Genomic DNA, 25,356 nt, shown 5'->3' on the forward strand with positions numbered 1-25,356 from the left:
AAAAAAAAAAAGCAAGCACAGAAAGTATGCATAGTATGCCTTATTTATGAAAAGGGGAGTCTAAATTGCCAGTATGTATGCTATTTTATTGCATTTTTTTAATGGAAAAACTAACCCCCAAACTAAATTCTTTTTTAATTAATTAATTTTATTTTGTTTATTTTTGGCTGCTGTTGGGTCTTTGTTGCAGTGCACGGGTTTTCTCTAGTTGCAGCGAGCGGGGGCTACTCTTCGTTGCGGTGCACGGGCTTCTCACTGCGGTGGCTTCTCTTGTTGTGGAGCACGCGCTCTAGGCGCGTGGGCTTCAGTAGCTGTGGCTCGCGGGCTCTAGAGTGCAGGCTCAGTAGCTGTGGTGCACGGGCTTAGTTGCTCCGTGGCATGTGGGATCTTCCTGGACCAGGACTCGAACAAGTGTCCCCTGCATTGGCAGGCGGATTCTTAACCACTATGCCACCAGGAAAGACCCCAAACTAATTTTTTAAACAGTTACCTATGTTAGAAAGAGGGAGTAGGGTAGAGAAGACAGGGATGGGAGCTAAACTTCTCTGAAGTGTTTTGTCTGGTAAAGGTCACTTTGGAATCGTGTAAACGTTTTACAAAATTATAAAATAAAAATAATTTCTCAAAATCGAAAGCAAAATGAAACAAATGAAGCTAATTTTACATCTGTTAGATGGTTTATCCATACAATGAGAAATTAAAAGTGACTTTAAAGCATAGACATTTGACTATATATCCCTAGTGGGATATATAATAATGACAAAAAGAAAAACAGAAATCTTAAAACACCTTGATAGCAATATCGATCCTGTTAGTTTTAAACTACACTGTATTCTCTCTATATGTGTGTATACACATAAAAGAACAAACCAAAAATGTAATTAATTATGATAATGAATTAAGAAATAAGATTTTCAGTGTAAGAGATACAAAAAGAAACAGTGTTTATCAGAATAACCTATGTATTTTTTCTTAAGAAACAAAAAGTATTTCCTAGCTCTGTCCACTGAAAAGACCTTAAAAATACATCACCCTGTTAAGAATGAGTATCCCTAATGCCCACAGGTCTCTCAATTTTATTTCCTATTAAAAGGAAAGGATCTCCTATTAGAAATGGCTGATTCCCAATCTGGGGCAGGAAATATACTAAATAAACCTGAAACATCTTATTGTACCTAAAAGCAATGATGCTACAACAGTACCTGGATTATGACAAAAGGACTTCGGAGCCAATTTGAGATGTTTCCACTGGCCAAAGTGAAGTTGAGCACCACGACTTTGCCTACTTTGTTCTTTCCTTCCTTGCATGTCTTCTCCACGTTCTTCCCCATCTCCTGATCTCCTTCCTACCCACTGCTGTCCCTCTTGACACTGAACACCCACACACGCAAAAAACTCTCCCAACCCCTTTTCTTCCTGTGCTACTGACCACAACTGTCTCACAATTTCCACCTAGAAACTTCACCAACTCATGAGGAGAAGGAAATATTGTCACCTTTAAGCCTTGGTCCTATGCAGAACTTAGAAATATAGTTAAAGAAGTCAGAATCCTCCTAAATAAAGCCTGACCAAAAAAAAAATGTCTAATTTTTGCAGATTCTAGCACGTCTATCTCTACTTTAATCCTGCCACATTACCGTTCAGTTCCACAGAGTAACAGAAGTGTAACTGTAGTACAAGTATCTAATTCCCCAATGGATTATGCCCTACTCGAAGATGATTTCATCATATCCTATATTAGCACCTGTATTGCCTATAAAGAAACCCAATGGAAGCCATTAACTGAATAGTGATACCACAATTCTGGGGCTCCCTGACCCCAACATGTATTTCTTTCATCAAAAGTAAACATTTCATGGAATTCCCTGGTGGTCCAGTGGTTAGGACTCTGCGCTTCCACTACAGAGGGCACGGGTTCAATCCCTGGTCAGGAAACTAAGATCCCATAAGCCGTGCAGTGCAGCCAAAAAAAAAAAAAAAAAAAGTAAACATTTCAGCTACAGGAGAGGGTGCGGAGAAAAGGGAACCCTCTTGCACTGTTGGTGGGAATGTAAATTGATACAACCGCCATGGAGAACAGTATGGAGGTTCCTTAAAAAACTAAAAATAGAATTACCATATGACCCAGCAATCCAACTCTTGGGCATATAACCAGAGAAAACCATAACTCAAAAAGACACATGCAGGCTTCCCTGGTGGCGCAGTGGTTAAGAATCCGCCTGCCAATGCAGGGGACACGGCCCCATGAGCCCTGGTCCGGGAAGATCCCACATGCAGTGGAGCAATTAAGCCTGTGTGCCACAACTACTGAGACTGTGCTCTAGAGCCCGTGAGCCACAACTACTGAGCCCGCATGCCTAGAGCCCGTGCTCGGCAACAAGAGAAGCCACCGCAATGAAGCCCGTGCACCACAACCAAGACCCAAAGGAGCCAAAAACAAGTAAATAAAATAAATAAATTTATTAAAAAAAAAAAAAGACACATGCACCCCAATGTTCATTGCAGCACTATTTACAATAGCCAGGTCATGGAAACAACCTAAATGCCCATTGACAGACGAATGGATAAAGAAGATGTGGTACATATATACAATGGAATATTACTCAGCCATAAAAAGGAACGAAACTGGGTCATTTGTAGAGATGTGAATGGACCTAGAGACTGTCATACAGAGTGAAGTAAGTCAGAAAGAGAAAAACAAATATTGTATATGAATGCATGTATGTAGAATCTAGAAAAATGGTAGAGATGAACCTGTTTGCAAGGCAGAAATAGAGACACACATAGAGAACAAATGTATGGACACCAAGGGGGGAAAGGAGGGATGGGATGAATTGGGAGATTGGGATTGACATATATACACTAATATGTATAAAATAACTAATGAGAACCTGCTGTATAGCACAGGGAACTCTACTTCACTTTGCTGTACAGCAGAAACTAACACAACATTGTAAAACAACTATACCCCAATTTAAAACAAAAAAAACATTTCAGCTAGAGACTCAACACATTCCTATCAAAACCCCAAGGGCATTTTTCACAGAAATAGAACCAAAAAATTCTAAAAGTTTTATGAAACCACAAAAGACCCCAAATAGCCAAAGCAATACTGAGAGAAAAGAATAAAAATAAAGCTGGAGGTATCACATGCCCTGATTTCAAACTAAATTACAAAGCCATAGTGATCAAAACAGCATGGTATTGGCAGAAAAACAGAGACATATATCAGTGGAACAGAATTTAGAGCCCAGAAACAAACCCACACATATATGGACAATTAATTTATGACAAAGGAGCAAATATCATACAATGGAAGAAGGACAGTCTCTTCAACTCATTAGTTGGGGAAATTGGGACATTGGGACAGCTACATGCAAAAAGATGAAACTAGGCCATCATCTCACACCCTAAACAAAAATCAACCCAAAATGGATTAAAGACCTCAATGTAAGGCTTGAAACCATAAAACTCCTAGAAGAAAACATAAGCAGTACACTCTGACATCGGTCCTCACTCTATCTTTCTAGCTATATCTCCTCAGGTAAGGGAAAAGAAATGAAATATCTGATAAGGGGTTAATATCCAAAAAATATAGACAACACAATTAAACAACAACAACAACAAAAAAAACAATTAAAAAATGCAGAGGAGCTGAATAGGCATTTTTCCAAAGACATTTTTTCATACAGATGGCCAATAGAATATGAAAAGATGTTCAACATCACTAATTATTAGGGAAATGCAAATCAAAACACAATGAGACATCACCTCACGCCTGTTGGAATGGCTAGTATCAAAAAGGCAAGAAAAAACAAGTGTTGGTGAGGATGTGGAGAAAAGGAAAACCATATGCACTGTTGATGGGAATGCAAATTAGTGCAGTCTACTAAGGAAAACAGTATGGCGATTCCTCAAAAAATTAAGAATAAAATTACCATATGGGGGCTTCCCTGGTGGCGCAGCGGTTAGGAATTCGCCTGCCAATGCAGGGGACATGGGTTCGTGCCCCGGTCCGGGAAGATCCCACATGCCACGGAGCGGCTAGGCCCGTGAGCCACAACTGCTGAGCCTGCGTGTCTGGAGCCTGTGCTCCGCAACGGGAGAGGCCGCGACAGTGAGAGGCCCGCGCACCGCGATGAGGAGGGGCCCCCGCTTGCCGCAACTGGAGAAAGCCCTCGCACAGAAACGAAGACCCAACACAGCCAAAAAAAATAAATAATAAAATAAAAATAAATAAAAATTAAAAAAAAAAAAATTACCATATGATCCAGCTATCCCATTTTTGGGTATTTATTTATTTATTTATTTATTTATTTTTAAATTTATTTATTTATTTATTTATGGCTGTGTTGGGTCTTCGTTTCTGTGCGAGGACTTTCTCTAGTTGAGGCAAGTGGGGGCCACTCTTCATCGCGCTGCGCGGGCCTCTCACTATCGCGGCCTCTCTTGTTGCGGAGCACAGGCTCCAGACGTGCAGGCTCAGTAGCTGTGGCTCACGGGCCTAGTTGCTCCGCGGCATGTGGGATCTTCCCGGACCAGGGCTCGAACCCGTGTCCCCTGCATTGGCAGGAAGAGTCTCAACCACTGCGCCACCAGGGAAGCCCCATTTTTGGGTATTTAATCCAAAGAATATGAAAACACTAATTAGAAAAGATATACACACCTCTATGTTCATTGCAGCATTATTTTCAATAGCCAAGATATGGAAACAACCTAAGTGCCCAACAACAGATGAATGGATAAAGATGTGGTATTTTTACTCAATGGAATACTACTCAGTCATAAAAAAGGTGAACTCTTGCCATCTGCTAAGTGAGACAAGTCAGATGGAGAGATATAAATACCATATGATTTCACTCATATGTGGAATATAAAAAACAAACAAACAAACAAATGAAATAAATGAACAATCCAAAGCAAACCAAAAATGTAGATACAGAAAACAATAGTGGTTACTTGAGGGTGAAATGGGTAAAATGGATCAACTGTACAGTAACAGATGGAAACTAAATTTTTTGGTGGTGATCACACTGTAGGGTAAACAGAAGTAGAAATATAATGTTGTACACATGAAATATATGTTATAAACCAACGTTACCTCACTGAAAAACAAATTTAAAAAAAAAGAAACTAAACATTTCATTCCTGTGGATTTAAGTGCAGCTCTACTTAGAATATCTGTGAATATAAAGATGCTCAACAGTTGTCTGCTTCTTCTGAGAGGCCAAAACCCCTTAGAAACTAGGATTTACCTTTAAACAGGTACAATCTTCAAATCAGACTGTAAGTTTTAATATTCACATATCTTATAGAAACCACAAACCAGCTTTGCTTGCTCTCATGATCTTTAAAAAGCTATAGAGGAGAAAAGAAATAATACTGTTTTTATAAAATAACTGAATCCCAAAATGAAAACTGGTATTTGCTAGAAGTAACAAAGCCAAAGCCAACAGGTGGGCAACCACTAGGGAAGGCATAGTTATTATAGGCACAGGTCTTACTTACAAGTTGCTTTTCAGTTAACGCAGCTGTAAATTTAATATACTTACTTTCTCTATATTCTATTTCTGCTTCCTTACGAAGTTTTTTCTCTCTGGCAAGAGCTTCAGGGCTTCCCCAAACTTCCAAAGATCTGTGTACACACGACCACCAACAATGACAATTTTAATGACTTTATTATAATCATATTTAAATCTAGATAACTAAAACGATATGAGAATTTAACAACAAAGCATAAGGTCCTTTAGGAAAAATATAAAGCACTTAAATCTTTCTAAATTAAATCTAAACAATAAGAGTAAATTCAACAGCAAATTTTCTCATAAATTATGACTTTTTTTTGCTAACTAGTACATACTAGTAACTCTCAGACAAATTTAGAAATGTAAAAATATTCTGCTTTTAAAACATGTCATTTTAAAAATTCTGAGTCTGTCTAAAATACATTTTTATTAATCCCAAATTCAGCTTGTATTTTTATTCTAAAAGAACTATGTTCTTACTTTGTCTCCACATCTGATCTCAAGTATACAGTAAAGGACTCGGTATCTTCATGAGGACTTCGTCGTCTGATTTTTCGAAGTTGTTCTAGATCACTGAAGAAAGAAACACGTTGAATTTATTCAGACAAGGTTCATATGGTTCATGTACTTAAAAGGATTAAGGGCAGATAAAAGCCACTACACTGATCCTCATTTTAATAGCTAAATCTATATAGCCTGTAAAAAGCAGTTTAAAGATGACATTTTGTACACAAAAGTGACTTAGAGACAGTTGAAACACTAAGAATTATTCTCAATGCTCAATATAGATACCATAACATAATATGTAGAGATTCAATTCCTTTATTAGTGCTTGCATTTTATCTGCTAGGGACACACCATTGCAATGTCTGATGTATGAAGAAAGAAAGTGAAAAGTGGAAAGAACATGGATTAGAGTATTACCCCTCTATTTAAGAATTTAAATTTAAAATTTACAGTCATTTGTTTACATCCAGATTAATACTAAGTGGTAATATCATTCATAGATACCAAGTTATAAAGAATATGTGTCAATTTCATGCTATTTAATTATTTTCCTTTCTCTTAAATTCTGAAAGGTTTATACATTCATCAAGTCACTGCTAAATAGTCATACTAAATTTGATCATTGGTCTTCCTAAGGAAAGTTTGTAATAGCAACGAAAAGACCTATAAATAAAAATCTGGGGCGTTTCCTGGTGGCCTAATGGTTAGTATTCCAGGCTCTCACTGCCATGGCCTGGGCTCAATCCCTGGTCAGGGATAAGATCCTGCAAGCTGTGTGGTGCAGTCAAAAAATAAATAAATAAAAAGTAAAAATAAAATAAAATAAGTTCAACAATCAACTATCACACATCCATAAAAAAAAGTCTGGACCAAGTAACAAAAGATATATATTCTGGTTCCCTCTCTGTCATTGACTCACTAAATAAGCTAGGTCATCACTCTTTATTATGTTCCCTGGCCTATAATGTGGAGATAGCAATACCTAACCTACTTAACTCACAAAATTTTTGTATGTGAAACAGAATATAGTTTTATATCATTATTATAATTGGTTGTTGTTTCAATAGTTATGGAAGTTATAAAACTGATTACAGGAATCCTTATTTCTTGATATTATACCATAGAATATATGACCATGGGCTGGGGGTGGGGTGGGGGAGGCTAGATCATCTGATGTCGAAATTGCCAAGAAATCTTCCACATAAATATGGTTTTTCTAGGTAAACACACAAAAGAGGGGGAAAAGTTTAAATCTGTGAAAAATACCTCACTAAATCTCTTTAATTACAAGAAAATTAATAACAAGATACCAGAAAGAAGGAAAATAATTTATACTCAACATGAATCACAGCTGGAGTGTGAACATAAACATAACAAAATTGCTTTACCAAAAAAACCAAAATTTTAAAGTTATACAAATATGCAAATAATCTTATTGATAATTTTGCTACATATTAACATAACAATAAAACTCCTAAGGTTCTTGTGTGACACAAAGATATTGAAGAACCTACCTTTTTGAGTTAAAGGAGCCAAGAAACACTGGAACTGCTCGTGCTGGAGCAGCCTTCAGTTTAGTAAGCTAACAATTTTAACATTTTTTTAACTGAATAAAAATACTTCTTCAATTTAGGAAGGAGCCATGGTAAAGTTTCCACATGGATGGTAGTGGGTAACAAATTCTAGGAAATAACTGGTTATTTAGATTAGATAGAGCAAACTGCCCCATTTTTTAAAAATTACTGTACCTGGATTTGAGGCAGAACTCATTCATTGCTCTGACTCCAGTGATGAAATTATTCTGAGTGTACTTTGGTCCATATTCCCTCTTTTTAAGGACGGCTTTGACTAAAACCAAAAATATAGGAAAACATGCTAAATATGCACATCGGAAGTCACATTTGAAGATGAACATATGCTGAGTTTTAAGTGGATTCACTAATGAATTCCAAAGAAAACTATTTTTCCTGATGCACTGAATGGCGTCAGAAAAAAAATGTTTACTCCAAGTACAGAATAGGACAGAATTACACTTGTAACCACCCAGCTTTATCTCCATAGTTCATCAGTAACTGATGACAAAATGTAAGCCCTTTGTCTAAAGGATACCTTGTATAGGTATTACTGGTCTGTTTAAATTGTACTAGTACAATTTAAATTACTTAGGGTCTAAATGAAAATGAACTGAAGTTTCAATAAAAAATTAGACTCTGGTTCGGTGTTTTACAAACACTGGTGAAACCAGCATTTTATAAAAAATGAAAATAGAAAGTAATCAAAGAGTACTGCACATAATGAAGAATAAGCACTTTTTGTGAAAACTTGTTTCAGTTACATATAATAATCTATATATATACTAGATCATTGGTATTTCTTAAGTGGGTTGCAGTCAAAAAAGTCTGAAAGTCATTGGACAATTTCACATAACGTAACAAAGATGAAGTAACTATAAGGAACATTTTTATCAGTTAAAAATTATAGGAAGTTAATTATAGACTATAGGTAAAATACTGCCTTCTAAATTTTTCCTATTATCAAGTATCAATCTGTTCATAAAAAAGCCAGAGACATCAATAATAAAATAAAATACCAATTTGGTATCAATTATAGTCTATGAATTAAAAATTACAGTCAACATTGGTCTGTTCACTTTTATAAAGTGAGACTTTTGGTCACAAAACACAGACAAATAACATAAGCAAATCTCTGAAAATTGTCACCTAGTCACTTCATATTCTATTCTAATGTCTAGTAACTATTGAGTTTTCTATTGTACTTACAAGTTGAAAGAATAAATTAAGACTAAAATTATCCATCACTACAGTAGGTAAAAAGACTCTTAAAATAACACATGAACTATTAAAATCAAATGCACAAATAATAGTTAACAAGAACATTTCAAAAATAAAGTTCAATATAAAAACCAAAACCTTATTTGAAAATAAGTATATAAACAAGTTCAGGTTTCTTTTTGCATGAGTTTCTCTAAACTACCTTACTCTAAAAATCCTAAAATTCTAAATCCAAATAAACTTCTCTGGATCAGAGAGGAGAATTACATCGCTCTTCAAAAAGATTAGTTTTTTTTTTTACATTACTTTTTTTTTTTTTTTTTTAAATAAAGTCCTTCAATCAGTTATTTATTTATTTATTTATGGCTGTGTTGGGTCTTCGTTTCTGTGCGAGGGCTTTCTCTAGTTGCGGCAAGCGGGGGCCACTCTTCCTCGCGGTGCGCGGGCCTTACACTATCGCGGCCTCTCTTGTTGCGGAGCACAGGCTCCAGACGCGCAGGCTCGGTAATTGTGGCTCACGGGCCCAGTTGCTCTGTGGCATGTGGGATCTTCCCAGACCAGGGCTCGAACCCGTGTCCCCTGCATTAGCAGGCAGATTCTCAACCACTGCGCCACCAGGGAAGCCCTACATTACTTTTTAATAATTTCTTCAAAGTAGCTAGAAATCCCTGTTGGCCTGTCCTAGCCCAGATTACTGATGATAAGACAACATTAAGTATTCTTAATTGTGACTCTACACTATCATCTCCAAAGTTATCCTAGAAGAGAAGTCCCATTTTTAGCACGATTTTATAGGGAGGAAACTAAGGCTCAGAGAAATAAAGTAAACTGCCCAAAGCCATACAGCTAGTATGTCCTGAAGTTACAAATTGAATCCACTTTTGTCTGACACCAAAGCCATGGTGCTCCTAATCACAGAATTAGTACCTCCGTGAAACATGCTACTTTGGAGATGGGAGCCATAGCGCGTTATAAAGAAGAGAGCTGCAAACAAGAATTCCTTCATCACTCAATCACTCCCAGAAAAGGAAATCAGACAAGAATGTCCAAACTCTACCTGGATTTGAACAAGCTGTAGGTGTTGGCCTCTTGTTCTTTATTAATCACATTATTTTTCTAAAAATGATAAAGCAATTGATTTTTATTTGCCATTACTCCTTTCTTTGGGCTTTTGAAAAAAGAACTTCCATAAAATTTATGACCAAAATGTAAAGTAAACTTCAATAGAAAATTAGTTTATAAATAGAATAACTCTTTATGGTCAATATATTTAAAGAAAAATGAATATACCCTTGTAACTATAAAGAGCTCTATATAAACTAACTTTATATATTTAATTCAAAACACCATTATAATAAAAAATAGAATAAAATATATTTACCTCTTACTTGGAGAGGTTCTTGCTTAATAAGTGGAGCTTTCAGTTCTGCACCAATATTCTCTGCTGTAAAGTTCATTTTTAAAAAGTTGTATTAAGCAGTTGTTTTCATACAAACCTATAAACTTAATATTAGCTGACAATCTGGCAATGTATACAAAAGATAATATTATCACAGACCAAGTTGGATTTATCCTAGGAATGAAAGAGCAGTTAAACATTAGAAAAGCTATTAATTCTCCTCATTAACAGATTGAAGGAGAAAAACTATAGAATCATTTCAGGAGCTAAACAAAGAGCATTTAATAAAATTCAGCACCCATGCAAGTTTCAAACCTTTTTAAGAAAACTAGGACAAAAAGGAATTTCCTTAAAGGGTAAAGCAAACCTACAACAAACATTGCATTCAATGGTGAAAATTTAGATGCACCGCTTTAAAACAAGGGCACATGCTGTCAATTTTTCCACCCAAAACTGTTCTATAGATACTATTCAATGAAGAAAGGATGACGATTAAGTGGTTATTGGAACAACTGTACAACTCCCTCCCCTCCAAAAAATTTAATGAAAAAACTGGAATCTACCTCACACCATAAACAACCAATTCCAGGTAAATTAATGACTTAATTAGGAGAAGATAATATCCAGCAAATATAATCAACAAAGGATAACTATCAAGAATATTTAACAATTCCTCCAGATCTATTAACAAAAAGACAACCCATTAGAAAAAATAAGGGCAGAAGACAAGAACAAACTTGCACAGGAAAGGAAATACAAATAACCAATAAACATATGAAGAGACGATAGCCTCATTATTAACAGAATCCAAATGAAATCACAAGATGCTGTTTTACAGCCATCAGATTACAAAAAATAAAAAAATATGATAATACCTAATGTTGGCAAGGGTATGGAGCAACGGGAACTCATACACTGCTGGTAGAAATATAAACAGGCACAATTACCTTGGTAAACAAGTTGGCACTATCTAATGAAGTTGAACACAAGCATAACCTATTACCTAGCAATTCTACTGCTAGGTCAATATACTTGGCACATAGAAACTTGTACAAGGGTACAAGGAGAGAGGTACATGAACATTCGTTCAAAGCAGTACTGTGTTCTGTTGTTTCAAACTGGAAACAACCCAAATGTCCATCAGCATGAGAACAGATAAACAAACCATGTTATATTCATACAACAACATTTCATGGGGGTTGGGGGACGAATTGGGAGATTGGGATTGACATATATACACTACTATGTATAAAATAGATAACTAATGAGAACCTACTGTACAGCACAGGGAACTCTACTCGGTGCTCTGTGGTGACCTAAATGGGAAAGAAACCCAAAAAAGAGGGGATATATGTATACGTATGGGTGATTCACTTTGCTATACAGCAGAAACTGACATAGCAGTGTAAAGCAACTACACTCCAATTAAAAAAAAAAAATTCATACAGCAGTGAAGAAGAATAAACATAATGGCTATCTTTCTTTGAGCAAGCACTATCCTAAGCACTTTACATGCATCAACTCAATTCACACAACAACCCCCAAAAGTACATGCTATAATTATCTCCATAAAAATTAATGAACTAGACACATACACCATTAAGATAAATCATAGCAAACAATTTTAATGAAAAAAGTAAATCACAAAAGAATACATACAATAGGGGCTTCCCTGGTGGCACAGTTGTTAAGAATCCGCCTGCCAATGCAGGGGACATGGGTTCGAGCCCTGGTCTGGGAAGATCCCACATGCCACAGAGCAGCTAAGCTCGTGCGCCACAACTACTGAGCCTGCACTTTAGAGCCCGCGAGCCACAACTACTGAAGCCTGCGCACCTAGAGCCCGTGCTCCGCAACAAGAGAAGTCACGGCAATGCGAAGCCCGTGCACCACAATGAAGAGTAGCCCCCGCTTGCCACAACTGGAGAAAGCCCACATGCAGCAACGAAGACCCAACACAGCCAAATAAACAATAAATAAATAAATAAAATTAAAAGTTTAAAAAAAAAAGAATGCAAGGTTCTCAGGTTAGGTGGTAAATTCCCAGGCGTTGATGTTATTATGCTTTCTAACTTACATATACATAGCATGTATTCTTTTATATGTATCAAATATTTTGTAATAAAAATCTCACCCTTAAAACCTTTTCTCTTATTATATTTATATCTTCATTCAATAATATAACATTTTGGAGCTTATTAACAATAGCTAACATTTACTAGGTATTTACCATGTGCCACATACAGTACACTCTGTGTTTTACATGCATTATTTCATTTAATCCTCACAAAACTGCTCTGAGGTAAGTACTATTATTATCTTCATCTTATTCAGGAAGTTTTGGAACTTCCCTCAAAGTCACACAGCTAGTATTTTAAACATGGAAGTACAGTCAGGATTGAAACCCAAGTCATTTCGATTAGTCTCCTCTCTTAACCACTTTCCTACATTACGTCTATGTTTAAAATAATAATTGATTTATAAGTAGATATTTGTGTATTTTTGGGAAAAGAGGATAGAAGCGAAAACTGGATCAGCAACATGAAGATCACTGGCAACCTTTTGACAACAGCAGTTTCAGCAGGAAGAGTAGGGACGGAGCAACAGGTTGAGGTGAGAATGGGAGATGAGGAAGTGAAAGCAATATCTGGACTTTCAGTAAGAGCTGGAAAAGAGAATGGAATCAAGGAAATATTGATTTTATTTTATATAGAGGTGGAAATGATGAAATAAATGGAAATGAACCATTTCTACATATTTAGAATATGAGTATATATAAATGATAGGCAACACCATGAAACCTGACTGACTACTTGGTTACCTGATTTAGACTTCTGCCACCTTATTGTCTGACTTCAGCTTACCATCCTTTTTTTCCTTTGTTTTTATTTTTCTTTTGCCTATCCTGCCATCTGTTAGATTCATAAAGTTTTCTATATCCTCCTCTCACCCCACGCCCACGCTGGCTTTGAATTTATAAGATTATAGTTCTATTGTTTTCATGATTCCATTTAGAAATTTAACATACATACTTTCCTATAAATCTTTCTAACCATCTGTTAAGTCATTCCCCATCTCTACCTTCCTCTGAACAAGAAAAAAACCTTTAACCACTGAAAACTTCTTCTATCTTATTACTCTTTTTTTTTTAATCTTTTTAATTTTTCATACTTTATTCCTTATATTGATAGGTTAAGTAAAATTTTCCTAAGTACTGATTCATAGATAATGTTTATAAGCGGCACACAAAACATTCAGTTTCACAAACAGTAATATCCAATGATCCCCTTAAATGCAATTTTAAATCCTTACTTTACGCTAAGTGCAAGAATAATACAGTAAGCTAAATACACACAAAACCTGTATATGCTGAACTACAAAAGTGGTTTCCATAGCCACACATGGTCTTAGTCAAGTACACATTTCCACAATGAACAGGTACTAACAAATATGTTAATAAAACACTACCCCAAATGCTTATCCTACCATCAGCTTTTTCAGCAATGCCATTCCTGCTACTGAAAATACTTACATTTAGAAGCTTTAATTTGACCTGGGAAAATGAGTTCTCTTAAAACCTGACAAACTGTATAAGCCCCAAAGATTTTAAATCAAATAGGTCTTCCAACACAGAAGCATTCATAGGAAACTTTTAAGTTTCTCAAAAAATAAAAAAATTAAAATCAAAAAAATCACTCGTTATCTAAAGAAGAGTATTAAAACAAATTATCTTAAGACAAATAAACACTCTTTAAAAAGGCTGTATTTTCTATCATTTTCTCCTTAAAAGAAACACAAACCAGTTCACTATCTTTTAATAACTTAGACTACTGTAATCTAAAAACTTCAGAAACATGAAACACATGTCTTAGCTATCAAAGGTACCATTTAGATTTCACATATTAAACAGCCACAGTACAGCCTACAATGGCAAAAAATCAGAAGGAACTGAATGGTTTGCAAGGTACTTTGACGTACATGTGGTCATTAAAATCCAGTAAGTAATTCAAAGTATGGTAATATAATGGCAGGCAATTAAAGGCTCAAATAACACTCTAAAATTGAAGACATGAAAATAAAGACTGAAAACTTTGTGGTTCTCTATCTTTCATTGACATAGCTAGATATCAGAACCTTACTGTGGAAAATATAGTTATTAAATATGGTTTCCCCAGAAAATAATGAAGCTTCAGAAAGTACAAAAGGTGTCAAGATCCATAGTTTGCTTCATCAAATGCTTTTCTAGCTCGTTTCAATTCTTCATTCATAGTAAGCAAGTCTTTAACCCTAGCAAACTTTTTTGGGTCCTTTCGAATCAAGAAGACGATATCTTCAACTTGTACCCGACCTTGTCTTCCAATTGACATTGCCTTGTGAGTCATTTCAGTGATGAACTCTATGACAAGGTCTTCAAGAATATCTACTGACTCAGTATAAGGATTCTGGTCATCCCCAAACCCATACATCATACACCATAATTCTTTAGAAAAAAGTCTCTTTCTTTTACCCTGCCCACCTTCTGCACCTCCTCCAATTTCTTCATTTTCTTCCTCAAAGGTGGGATCTTCTTCTTCATCTGCTATCCCAGCAGCCAGCCCTATCTTATTACTCTTGACTAAAATTTTAGCATTTAATATAAAATGTTTATTATTTTTACTATCAATAATTAACTTTATCAACACATTTTATCCATTTCTTGCTTTTCACTGTCCCTTTTATATCCCAACGCTTCTTTCCCTGAGTTTACTCTGCATCTTATAAAAATACATATTTGAATAGTTTTTTCTTAATGTGGGTAGGTTAGTAGTAAATGATAGTCATCTTTATATATGTGAAATGTTTTTATTTTTGCCTTCCCTCTAGAATGATTATTTAGACAAGTATAAAATTCTAGGGTAACATTTATTTTTCTTCTTACCCTTCCATGGCTATTACTCCAAATCACTCCTCCCTTATTTTCTGCATACTGTTGCAGATAAAAAGTCTACTTCAAGAGAGCAACAATTGTACTGATAGCAGGCTGACTTTCTCTTTGGAAACTTTTAAGTTGGGTTGTTTCTTGTTTCAGTTTTGAAATCTATGGGTTTCTTTTCATTTACCCTGTTTAGTACTAAAAGTGTATTTTTGATCTGAAGATCCTTGTTTTTCTCAAATTCTGAAAAATTCTCATCCATTATCTCTTTATATATAATTTCTCCACCATTTCTCTATTCTTTCTCTCTCTCTCTCTGAAATGCCTATTAAATATAGGCTAGAGCTTCATGCTTTTTTAAAGCTTTTTCATTTTCTTGGAAAATCTTTTTGCTTTCCTATGCTCATTCAGGGTGAATTTCAATTTACTAATTCTCTACTTGACTATGGCTATTTATTAAATTCGTACTTTAGTGATTACACTTTCATTTGTAAGCTCTATAGTTGGCTCTTTCCCAGATTTCCTTGTTCTGCTTTTATTTCTGCCAGTTTGTGTTTCAAAATATGAGTACTTCATTTATTCTTTTGAGGATATTAAACTTATTTAAAGCAATTCTGGGGACTTCCCTGGTGGTGCAGTGGTTAAGAATCCGCCTGCCGATGCAGGGGACATGGGTCTGAGCCCTCGTCCGGGAAGATCCCGTATGCCACGGAGCAACTAAGCCCGTGTGCCACAACTACTGAGCCTTCACTCTAGAGCCCGCAAGCCACAGCTACTGAGCTCGCTAGCCACAACTACTGAAGCCCGCGCGCCTAGAGCCCCTGCTCCACAACAAGAGAAGCCACCACAAAAAAAAAAAAAAAAAGAGAAGCCACCACAATAAGAAGCCCGGGCACTGCAACGAAGAGTAGCCCCCTCTCGCCACAACTAGAGAAAGCCCGCACACAGCAACAAAGACCCAACACAGCCAAAAATAAATAAATTAATTAATAAAAATAAATAAATAAAGCAATTCAGGCTGTTATTTTAACATCATCTGGAGTTAATTCATATTTGATTGTTGATTTTGCTGGCTTTCTTAGCGTTAGGATTTACTGAGATATAACTGACATATAATGTTTTGTAAGTTTAAGGTATATAACATATTGATTCGATTCATTTATATATTGCAATATGATCCTTCGTGCACTTTTAAATTTTAGAATTTGCAAACTTATTCTGAAGGATATATCCTTTCACTCTCCTCCTCATGCTCTAGTGCCCAGAACTCAATCTGACCCTTCTGTCCTGAACCAGACCTCACACTGCCAGTTTGAAATTCCGACCCCTCAGTTCAGTCTCCAAGCCAGCAAACAGCAGGTTTCAGTTCACGTTCTTCCTCTTGCCTCCCTACCCAACAGCCTCCTACAAGACAGAACCTCAGGTAACAAATGGAAGAGGCTAGCTTCAGCCTCCTGTTTGAGGGTGGGTGGCTAAGTTCATGCAGTGAGTCTGACTCCAATACCCGGGTATGCATGGAGCACTTATAGATCCATTACCCCAAACAAGCCAAACTCCTGGCTGCCAGTGCCTGCTTACAAACCCAGAGCCTGGCATGTTCTGTTCCACTTCTTGGACATAACATACCTTTTTTTGAGTCCAACTACTCCTTCAGTTTTCTCTTTGTATATTTTGTCTATCACTCCAATAAGTGAGAAGCAGAACAGTTACCTCAGAGCATTCATTCAACAACGCTATTGCTATCTTGATCAGAATTTCTCCCTATCCACTGATTTCCCTTCTTTTAATGCTCTTATGTATAAATTAAATGTCAACAGACTAGGCATTAACAAAAGCAAAACTCTCTGAAATAAAAGCAAAAAATTCTTACATGTAATTTTTAGTATATCTCTTACTTTTCAGCAAAAGCCACTGGGGAAATGACTTAACATGGTACTTTTTTTTTCTTTTTTTTTTTTAACATCTTTATTGGAGTATGATTGCTTCACAATGTTGTGTTAGTTTCTGCTGTATAACAAAGTGAATCAGCTATATGTATACTTATATCCCCATATCCCCTCCCTCTTGCGTCTCCCTCCCACCCTCCCTATCCCACCCCTCTAGGTGGTCACAGAGCACCAAGCTGATCTCCCTGTGCTATGCAGCTGCTTCCCACTAGCTATCTATTTTACATGTGGTAGCGTATATATGTAAATGCTACTCTTTCACTTCGTCCCAGCTTACCGTTCCCCCTCCCCGTGTCCTCAAGTCCATTCTCTACATCTGTGTCTCTATTCCTGTCCTGCCCTTGTCTGTGTCTCTATTCCTGTCCTGCCCCTAGGTTCATTAGAACCTTTTTTTTTTTTTTTTCAGATTCCATATATATGTGTTAACATACGGTTTTGTTTTTCTCTTTATGACTTACTTCACTCTGTATGACAGACTCTAGGTCCATCCACCTCACTAAAAATAACTCAATTTCATTTCTTTTTATGGCTGAGTAATATTCCATTGTATATATGTGCCACATCTTCTTTATCCATTCATCTGTCGATGGACACTTAGGTTGCTTCCAACATGGTATGTTTTGATAACTAAAACGTACAGAAAATCCAAAAAGGCTTTATTTTAACTATTCATCAGATCCTAAGTAGGTTATGATGGCATATTAGAAAAAAAAAAAAAAGCCTTAAAAACACTTCTATTTAATTAATTAATAACTATGGCTTATAACATTTGACACTGATCAGTTAAATAACTGATATTTTATTTTTGTCTACCTACACAGCAAACTAATTCTAAAGCATCTTTATCTATAGAATCTATATATCAATTACTTAAAAATTTTGTTTTGGGGAATAGAGCCCTGGGCAGAGAAAAGTGAAGGGACAGGGTGGTAGAATAATAAGCTTTCAACACTCACCTAGTGTCTGAACAACTGAAATCTACTGTCTAAAGTTTCACAGACAACCTTCCTTTCTACAATGATCAAAGTCATTCAAACAAATCACATAAAATAAGTTGCTCTAAAACTGATACTTCTGGATATTCTTCTCACCACAAACTGTCTAGACATTACTAATTATATAGTGTTACGAATCACAGGGAGGTTTCTGGAAGCCTAGTGGTTAGGATTCTGGGCTTTCACTGCCATTGCCCAGGTTCAGTCCCTGGTTTGGGAAACTGAGATCCCACAAGCCACCCAGTGCAGCAAAAAAGAATCACAAACAAGAAATGCTAGTAAATGCCTCAAACACATGTATGAATACTTTTTTTGTACACCACCATCTTAATAAACTTACACTGGATCACTGGAGTAGAATCTTTATGATTTCAATAAGTAACCAGACATTCTATCCATGAATATCTCTAGAAATTTGTTTTAAGCTCAAGCCCTGGCTGTTTGCCACACATCTGCTGTCATTAGCAAAATTAAAACTGATTTTACTAAAATTTAAAACATCTGAATGCTCCTTAAAAACGTAAGGATTCCTTAGCAAGTCTCTGCCTCTTAATGAGCTGTTTCTGACTTTATCATGTGATCTGAATTATTCAGAAGTCAATCTCAAACTCTTAAATATACAAATTATCTTTCAATCAAGCAATTACTTGCTGTCTATCTGATGGCTAACAAGGTCTAATTTGGCCTAAGCAAATTCTGAAAACTTGAGCCCAAAATAAAACCATCAATAAACAATGTACTCCTAATATAATAAACTAACATCTTAATTTCAGTCAGCAGAGAAAAAAGAAACCTAGTCACAGATTTCAATTTCAAGCCTTTTGTATAGTGGAAGCAACATTAAATATTTTTGCCTGAGTCGATGTTCACCTCAGAAGAGCATTATAACATGTTTTACCTTTAATTATATTATTTCATCACCTGTTTCTTCTCCCATTTCAATGTTCTAATAAATATGCTTATTTCTGGAACTTAGGGACTCATGACACTCTCCATTCCTTCATCCTCTAATATCAAACTCTCAATCAATATTTACCCCAGCAGTTCTCCATCACCACAAGGAAAAGAGAAGAAACTGGCTAAAACTGCATAGTAAGCCCAAGAGAAGATGAGGCTTAGTGAAAAGGATGAAAAACAGGCATCATAAACATAAACACAGGTTTCTCAAGGAATCTGTAAAATCTTCCCTGTGAAAGACAGTCTTGAAATGTTTATTCTTCTTCTTCAAATACTCTCTTCTCCTAACACCATACTCTCCTTGGCTTTTCTCTTACCTCTCCAGACTGCACCTCCTCAAGTATTCTTTGCAAGCTCCTCCTCTTCCACCTGTCCCTTACTCACTGGGGATTTTGTACTAGCTCTTATCTCCCCAATCTAAACTCTCTCCCTCTACTGTCTCAAACACACTCATGACTTCAGTTACCACCTGGGTGTAGCTAATAACTCCTAAATCTCTATCCCCAGGTTAGAACTCTATGTATTCACTTATTTACAAAATATTAAACCCCTACTATGTGCAAACCACTGCTCTAGGCACTGAAGTTCCTGCTACGAAGCTTGGAAACGGGGAGAAAAATAAAGCAGATACTGAAAGTAACAGTCAGTAATAAGTGTTAGCTACACAGAGAATTAAAATGAGTGTAATGTTAAAGACTGACTGGGTATGCAGAGCTGACATGTCATTTAAGGTGTAAATGACCAGGACTTCCCTGGTGGCACAGTGGTTTAGAATCCGCCTGCCAATGCAGGGGACATGGGTTCGAGCCCTGGTCCAGGAAGATCCCACATGCTGCAGAGCAACTAAGCCCGTGCGCCACAACTACTGAGCCTGTGCTCTAGAGCCCACGAGCCACAACTACTGAGCCTGAGTGCTGCAACTACTGAAGCTGCAAGCCTAGAGCCCGTGCTCCACAACAAGAAGTCACCGCAATGAGAAGCCCATGCACCACAACGAAGAGTAGCCCCCACTCACCACAACCAGAGAAAGCCCGCGCGCAGCAACAAAGACCCAACGCAGCCAAAAATAACATAAATAAATAAATAAATTTATATTAAAAAAAAAGATGTAAATGACCAAAAGGGTCAGCCACATGAAGAAGGGCATCTTGGAAAGAAAAAGCAACTAGAGCAAACACCCTAAAACAAGAATAAGTTTGGTATTTTCTAAGAACCAAAAGGAGACTGGCTTGGCTGAAATATAATGAGAAAGTAAGAGTGGAAGCAAGGAGCCCCGGGAGAGGCTACTGCAGTAATCCAGCCAAGAGACCATGTCTCACGGTAGAAAAGTAGTATAACCAACTGCCTACTAGTCATCTGTTAAGATGCCCCAGAGGCACCTATGATTCAGATGTCCAAGACTGAATCCTCACCTTCTCATTAATATATACTCCAGCTTTGGTATTCCTAATTTTATTTTTTTATAGATTAATTATTTTATTTATTTACTTTTGGCTGTGTTGGGTCTTCATTGCTGCACACGGGCTTTCTCTAGTTGCGGCGAGCGGGGGCTACTCTTCATTGCGGTGCGTGGGCTTCTCATTGCGGTGGCTTCTCTTGTTGCGGAGCACAGGCTCTAGGCGCACGGGCTTCAGTAGTTGCAGTACGCAGGCTCAGTAGTTGTGGCGCACAGGCTCTAGAACACAGGCTCAGTAGTTGTGGCGCACAGGCTTAGTTGCCCTGCGGCATGTGGGATCTTCCCAGACCAGGGATCAAACCCACGTCCCCTGCATTGGCAGGCAGATTCTTAACCACTGCGCCACCAGAGAAGTCCCCTAATTTTAGAAATCAATGAAATCACCGACACAATCACCCAATCCAATCCAGTAACCATGCACTGTCCTTTACTTGACCCTCTATTTCAGTCCTGCAAATTCAATCAACAGGTCTTAATTATTCAGCTCCTAAATCTCTTGTGTTCACCTACTCTCTTAAAAAAATCATTGACATTAACCTAGACTACAGCCTCATTTGTATTACTGTTTTCAGTCTCCCTCCTTTGCAATCTGTTTTCCAGTCTGCATCTACTTATCTTTCTAAAATCTTAAGTCTGATTAAGTACTTCCTCTACTTAAAATACTCCAATAGATTCCCACTGCCTACAAAACAGCCCAAACTCCTGAACAAAACCCTAATCTGACTACTGTTTACCTCCTGAGTTTCACCCCTTGTACTTTCAAAACTACCAAGCTCACCACGAGGTCCTCTACTCACTAGTCTAGTCACACTAAGTTACTTGCAGTGTTACCTTTTTTCTCCACCATTCATCACACCAATGCCTACTTTCAGGTCACTAATTAGATATCATTTCCTATGGAAACCTTCCTCAACCACTCAAGACTCAGTTAGGTGTCCCTCCAGCACACAGTATTTCTTCTATCACAGTACTTACTATACTTTCTTTGCTTAATTTTCTATTTTAGTAATAAAGAGAATATAAACTCAGAGAGTCATTCTCATTTGCTGCCATATAAAAAGTGCTCAATAAATATTTCTTGAATAAATTAATGAATAAATAAAGGACTTCTTTTTAATGCTGCACAGCAGACTAGAAAAAAAACTTTTCAAATGCATTGCTAAGCTAGCAAAACGATGTGAAGAGGGCAAAAATGAAGGGAAAGCAGGACCTCTGCAGAATAAGAGAGCAGACCAAAGCCAGTTTTTTCCCGATGATTTCTGTTGAAGCTTTCATTCTTTGAGCTTCTACTTCCACAGCTGCAAGGGGCATGGGAGAACAAAGAATAAAACTAGGTTCTGCTAAAGATGGAGAGTCTAACAGGAGATACCCAGAAAAAAAGCTAGACACTTGGCATTACTGTGACCTAGCAAAAACACACAGAGAAGGGGATAGCAAGGAAGCAAGCCTGCACCTACTCTGGTGTCACATAGTGGAGAAGAAAAAAACTCCCCTGAAAATCCTAAGGATAAGGCAGCTCACACAAGTTTATAGTCTGAATTCATGCTACCAACGTGGTCCAAAAATCTTAAGCTAACTTTAATTTAATGTGGTCCCAAGTTGTGTCCCCAGCAGCTAACAGAGGCAAACGCAAACTCTCTATGCAGGAACACATCCTCAATCAGAGACATCAAATAGTTCCAAGATATAAAACTGCATGGAAAATGAACACTTCTCAGTTTAAAAACAGATAGGGCATCATGAATGAGAGAGCAAGAAACAGAGGAAAAAGATAATACAGTAAGAACCAAAAGATTTCAGATAGCAGAATTTTCAGTCACAGATTATAAAATAGCTATGTTTAATACGCCTAATAATAGAGAAGTTTGAAAACGTAAGCAAGGAACAAGAGACCAACCAAGCAAGATGAAAAATAGAAATAATTTCTAGAAATGAAAAATATAATTATTAAAATTAAAAACACAACAGATGTACCAACCAGCAGATTAGAGGCAACTAAAGAGGGAATTAGTGAACTAGGTAGACCTAAGGAAATAGTCCAGGATCCAGGCCAGAAAGATAAAGAAATACAAAGTATGTCAGAGAGGTTTAGAGACAGGGAAAATAAAGCAAGAAGATCCAAAATATTTCTAACTAGAGTTCCAAAAGGAGATAAAAGAGAAATGAGAGGGGGTAATACATACTTCAAGGGACAGTGACAGAGAATTGTAGAATTACAGAATTGTATTGATAGAAAAATGCCAATTCTCAGATCCAGGAAGCCCAACAAATCTCAGGCAGGGTAAATATAAAGAAATACACACCTAGTCACTTCATAGTAAAACTGCAGTTTACACCAAAGAAAAAGACTTTCAAAATAAAGTTAATCAAATTTAAAAAGCAGACAAACAGAAAAGACATGGAAACAAAGGCATGATATCTGACTTCTCAACAACAACAGTGAAAGCCAAAAGACAATGGAATAAGATATTAAAATGTGCCTTTACCATGAAAGATCCTCACCTAAAGGAATTTCTATAGGATGTATTCTACATCAGACAGAAAGAGCAGAGAAATAAGAAAAGATGGTTAACAAAGATTTTAGATAAATTTAAACAAATAGCAATGTTTATTTTATAGAAGGAAAAGAGAGCAGAATAGACACAAAATACTAGCAAACAAATCACATGTAAGTTCGGAGGGGGTGACCAGAGTTAAAACATTCTAAGTTCTTTGTACTTTTCAGAAGGAAAGTAAACTTTTCAATTACCTTTAGACTTTAGTACAGACATAAAGTATATAACTCCCAAGCAAGTGTGTGTTGTTTCTGTGTATGAGGGAGAGGGGATAATGGAATGAGAAAAAAAAAGGTTTTTTTAGAAGGTAAAAAAGGAATTAAAAAAAAAAAAAAAAACGCACAGGGAAGCACATGATACAATGGCAGAAATATGTCCAAACATATCGATGATTACAGTAAATGTAAACAGACTAAACTTTCAGTTAAAAGACAAAGATTATCAAATTAGGACAAAAAAAGGTTAAAGCCAAAGGACAGGAAAAATTATACCAGGCAAATACCAATGAAATCTGGTGGAGATGTCACTAAAAAAAAAAAAAAAAAGAGTTGTTACATAACAATAAAAGGTCTAATTCATCAGTGTTATGTAACAATTCTACATGTGTATGCATCTAACAACATAGCTTCAAAACACACAATGCAAAATTTTAGGTAAAACTAAAAGAAAGAATGTCAAATCTACCATCAGAGTTACTATGGCTTAAATTCCTACTTTAGAAAAGAAAGTTTCAAAATTAATGAGCAAAATAGCTAACTGATAGTTAAAAAATGAGTAACAGAGTAAATACAAAGGAAGCAGAAAGGAGAATATATTTAAGGTAAGAGTAGAAATTAATAAGAGACAAACATATGATATAAAGTAAAAAAAATTACTTGGAAAAATAATAAAATAGACAAAGCTTTGGCAAAATTAATCAAGAAAATAAGACAAACACCACTAGGAATGGAAAAAAGGGTGTAACTACATATGCTGCTAAAAGTATACAGAGAGTACCATGAACTTTATGTCAGTAAATTAAAAATTTAGTTGAAGTGGATAAATTCCTAGAAAAAAACAGAACTTACCAAAATAGAGTCAAAATGAAATAGAAAAATTAAAAGAAATTAAGTTAGTAGTTTAATGACTCCTCACCAAGAAAACACTAGTCCAGATGGTTTTACATGCAAGTTCTATAAAACATTCAAGGAACAAATAATCTTATGCAAACTATCCCGGTATACAGAAAAAAAACTATTTTAAAAGATTTATACATACCTGCTTCATCAAATGATGGTACTTTTTCCATTTTGTGAGTTTGTGATCCCTGTCCTTCTTTCTGAACATTTGTGGAATACAACTTTACTTGATTCAGTGTGCAACAGGGAACAATATTTGAAAAGCTTCCAAATGTCACTAAATTCTGCCATTCTAAAAGAAAAAAATTTTTTAAATTTCAAACAAACTAATAATAAGGATTTTTATACCCAATAAAACATACCTATGATAAGAGAATAATTTTACAGAATAACAGTAAAACTTTCATCCTGTTAAATAGCCAAATGCACAATGCTAAGCCACCCTTTCCGTGGAGGTGTTTCATTGAGCCCTAGGTATACAGGGTCTATATTTTGTAAAGGAAAAGAAAATATTCCTTTTTTCCCCCTAATTTGCAAATTTATTTACATGGAAACTTTTAAAATTATATAAAATCAAAATATTCGTATTATTCAGCTGTTCTGAAAGGTCTCCGGCATATAAAAGATATTCTTTATTTTGTATGCTGGTTGCATGATAAAAAAAATGGTATAATGTACTTTTCAGAATAAGAACTCTGAGAGGGGGAAGGTCAGGAGTGTGTCCTACTCAAAACTACCCTGCATCTTCCTTCTGCTAGCTGGAGACTGAGTCATCTTTCATTTCACAATCAATATGTGAATTATATGAATCAGTCATTCATACTGTCACTGATGTTTTTAAATCAGATAATTAGATCAACATTTGGTGAGATTTCTCAGTATATGGGAATTCTAATTGAGGGAAGAATAGAAGACTAATTACAAAGCACTTTAGCTGTTGCATCTGGGCTGACTGTGAGCTTTAGAGGGCTGAAATACAGAAGGAAAATATATTCCACATTTGCATCCAACTGGTAGAAAAGTAAATCTATCTGTCTCTACTCTCATGTGACCCTCTTGCTTTTATTTTTTTACGCTGAGTACTTAAAACTCGAAAATCTTGTTTAGGTATAATTTATATATTTTCTAAAGTTTTAGATGAAATAATGAAATTATATCATTAGAAACAGTCAAGTTTCTTCCCAAAATGTTAAT

The 25,356-nt window shown here is 36.1% G+C and overlaps 2 protein-coding genes across 5 annotated transcripts in view; both read right to left on the reverse strand.

Annotated features, from left to right (window-relative positions):
- SLC30A9 (solute carrier family 30 member 9) overlaps positions 1 to 25,356 on the reverse strand; it is a 77,427-nt gene that overhangs the window by 42,811 nt on the left and 9,260 nt on the right. The window contains exons 2-8 of one of the 4 annotated variants that reach the window (XM_059923076.1): positions 24,302 to 24,454; positions 23,536 to 23,570; positions 11,500 to 11,539; positions 10,206 to 10,268; positions 7,781 to 7,880; positions 6,006 to 6,098; positions 5,553 to 5,635 (exon numbers count right to left, since the gene is read on the reverse strand). In XM_059923076.1, the coding sequence (XP_059779059.1) occupies positions 5,553 to 5,635; positions 6,006 to 6,098; positions 7,781 to 7,880; positions 10,206 to 10,268; positions 11,500 to 11,539; positions 23,536 to 23,570; positions 24,302 to 24,454 (567 nt within the window). The remainder of the gene's footprint in view (positions 1 to 5,552; positions 5,636 to 6,005; positions 6,099 to 7,780; positions 7,881 to 10,205; positions 10,269 to 11,499; positions 11,540 to 23,535; positions 23,571 to 24,301; positions 24,455 to 25,356) is intronic. The other 3 variants (XM_059923078.1, XM_059923079.1, XM_059923080.1) reach the window with 3 other exon arrangements.
- On the reverse strand, positions 14,348 to 15,397 carry LOC132366727 (transcription initiation factor TFIID subunit 13-like). The gene is made up of 2 exons (XM_059924312.1): positions 15,323 to 15,397; positions 14,348 to 14,833 (listed from the first exon to the last, which is right to left on the reverse strand). The coding sequence occupies exons 1-2, from the start codon at positions 15,395 to 15,397 to the stop codon at positions 14,432 to 14,434; spliced, it is 477 nt and encodes a 158-aa protein (XP_059780295.1). The 3' UTR covers positions 14,348 to 14,431.

Source organism: Balaenoptera ricei, chromosome 5 (genome assembly GCF_028023285.1).
Source record: "Balaenoptera ricei isolate mBalRic1 chromosome 5, mBalRic1.hap2, whole genome shotgun sequence".
Taxonomy (NCBI): Eukaryota; Metazoa; Chordata; class Mammalia; order Artiodactyla; family Balaenopteridae; genus Balaenoptera; species Balaenoptera ricei.

What these genes read in the sequence shown, in the direction of transcription:
- LOC132366727 (XM_059924312.1), bottom strand. Translation starts at nt 15,397, where the DNA reads ATGGATGAGAATTTTTCAGAATTTGAGAAAAACAAGGATCTTCAGATC. An exon ending in CACTTTTAGTACTAAACAGG is followed by an intron (nt 14,834 to 15,322) that starts GTAAATGAAAAG and finishes ATTTTAGTCAAG; the next exon opens with AGTAATAAGATAGGGCTGGC.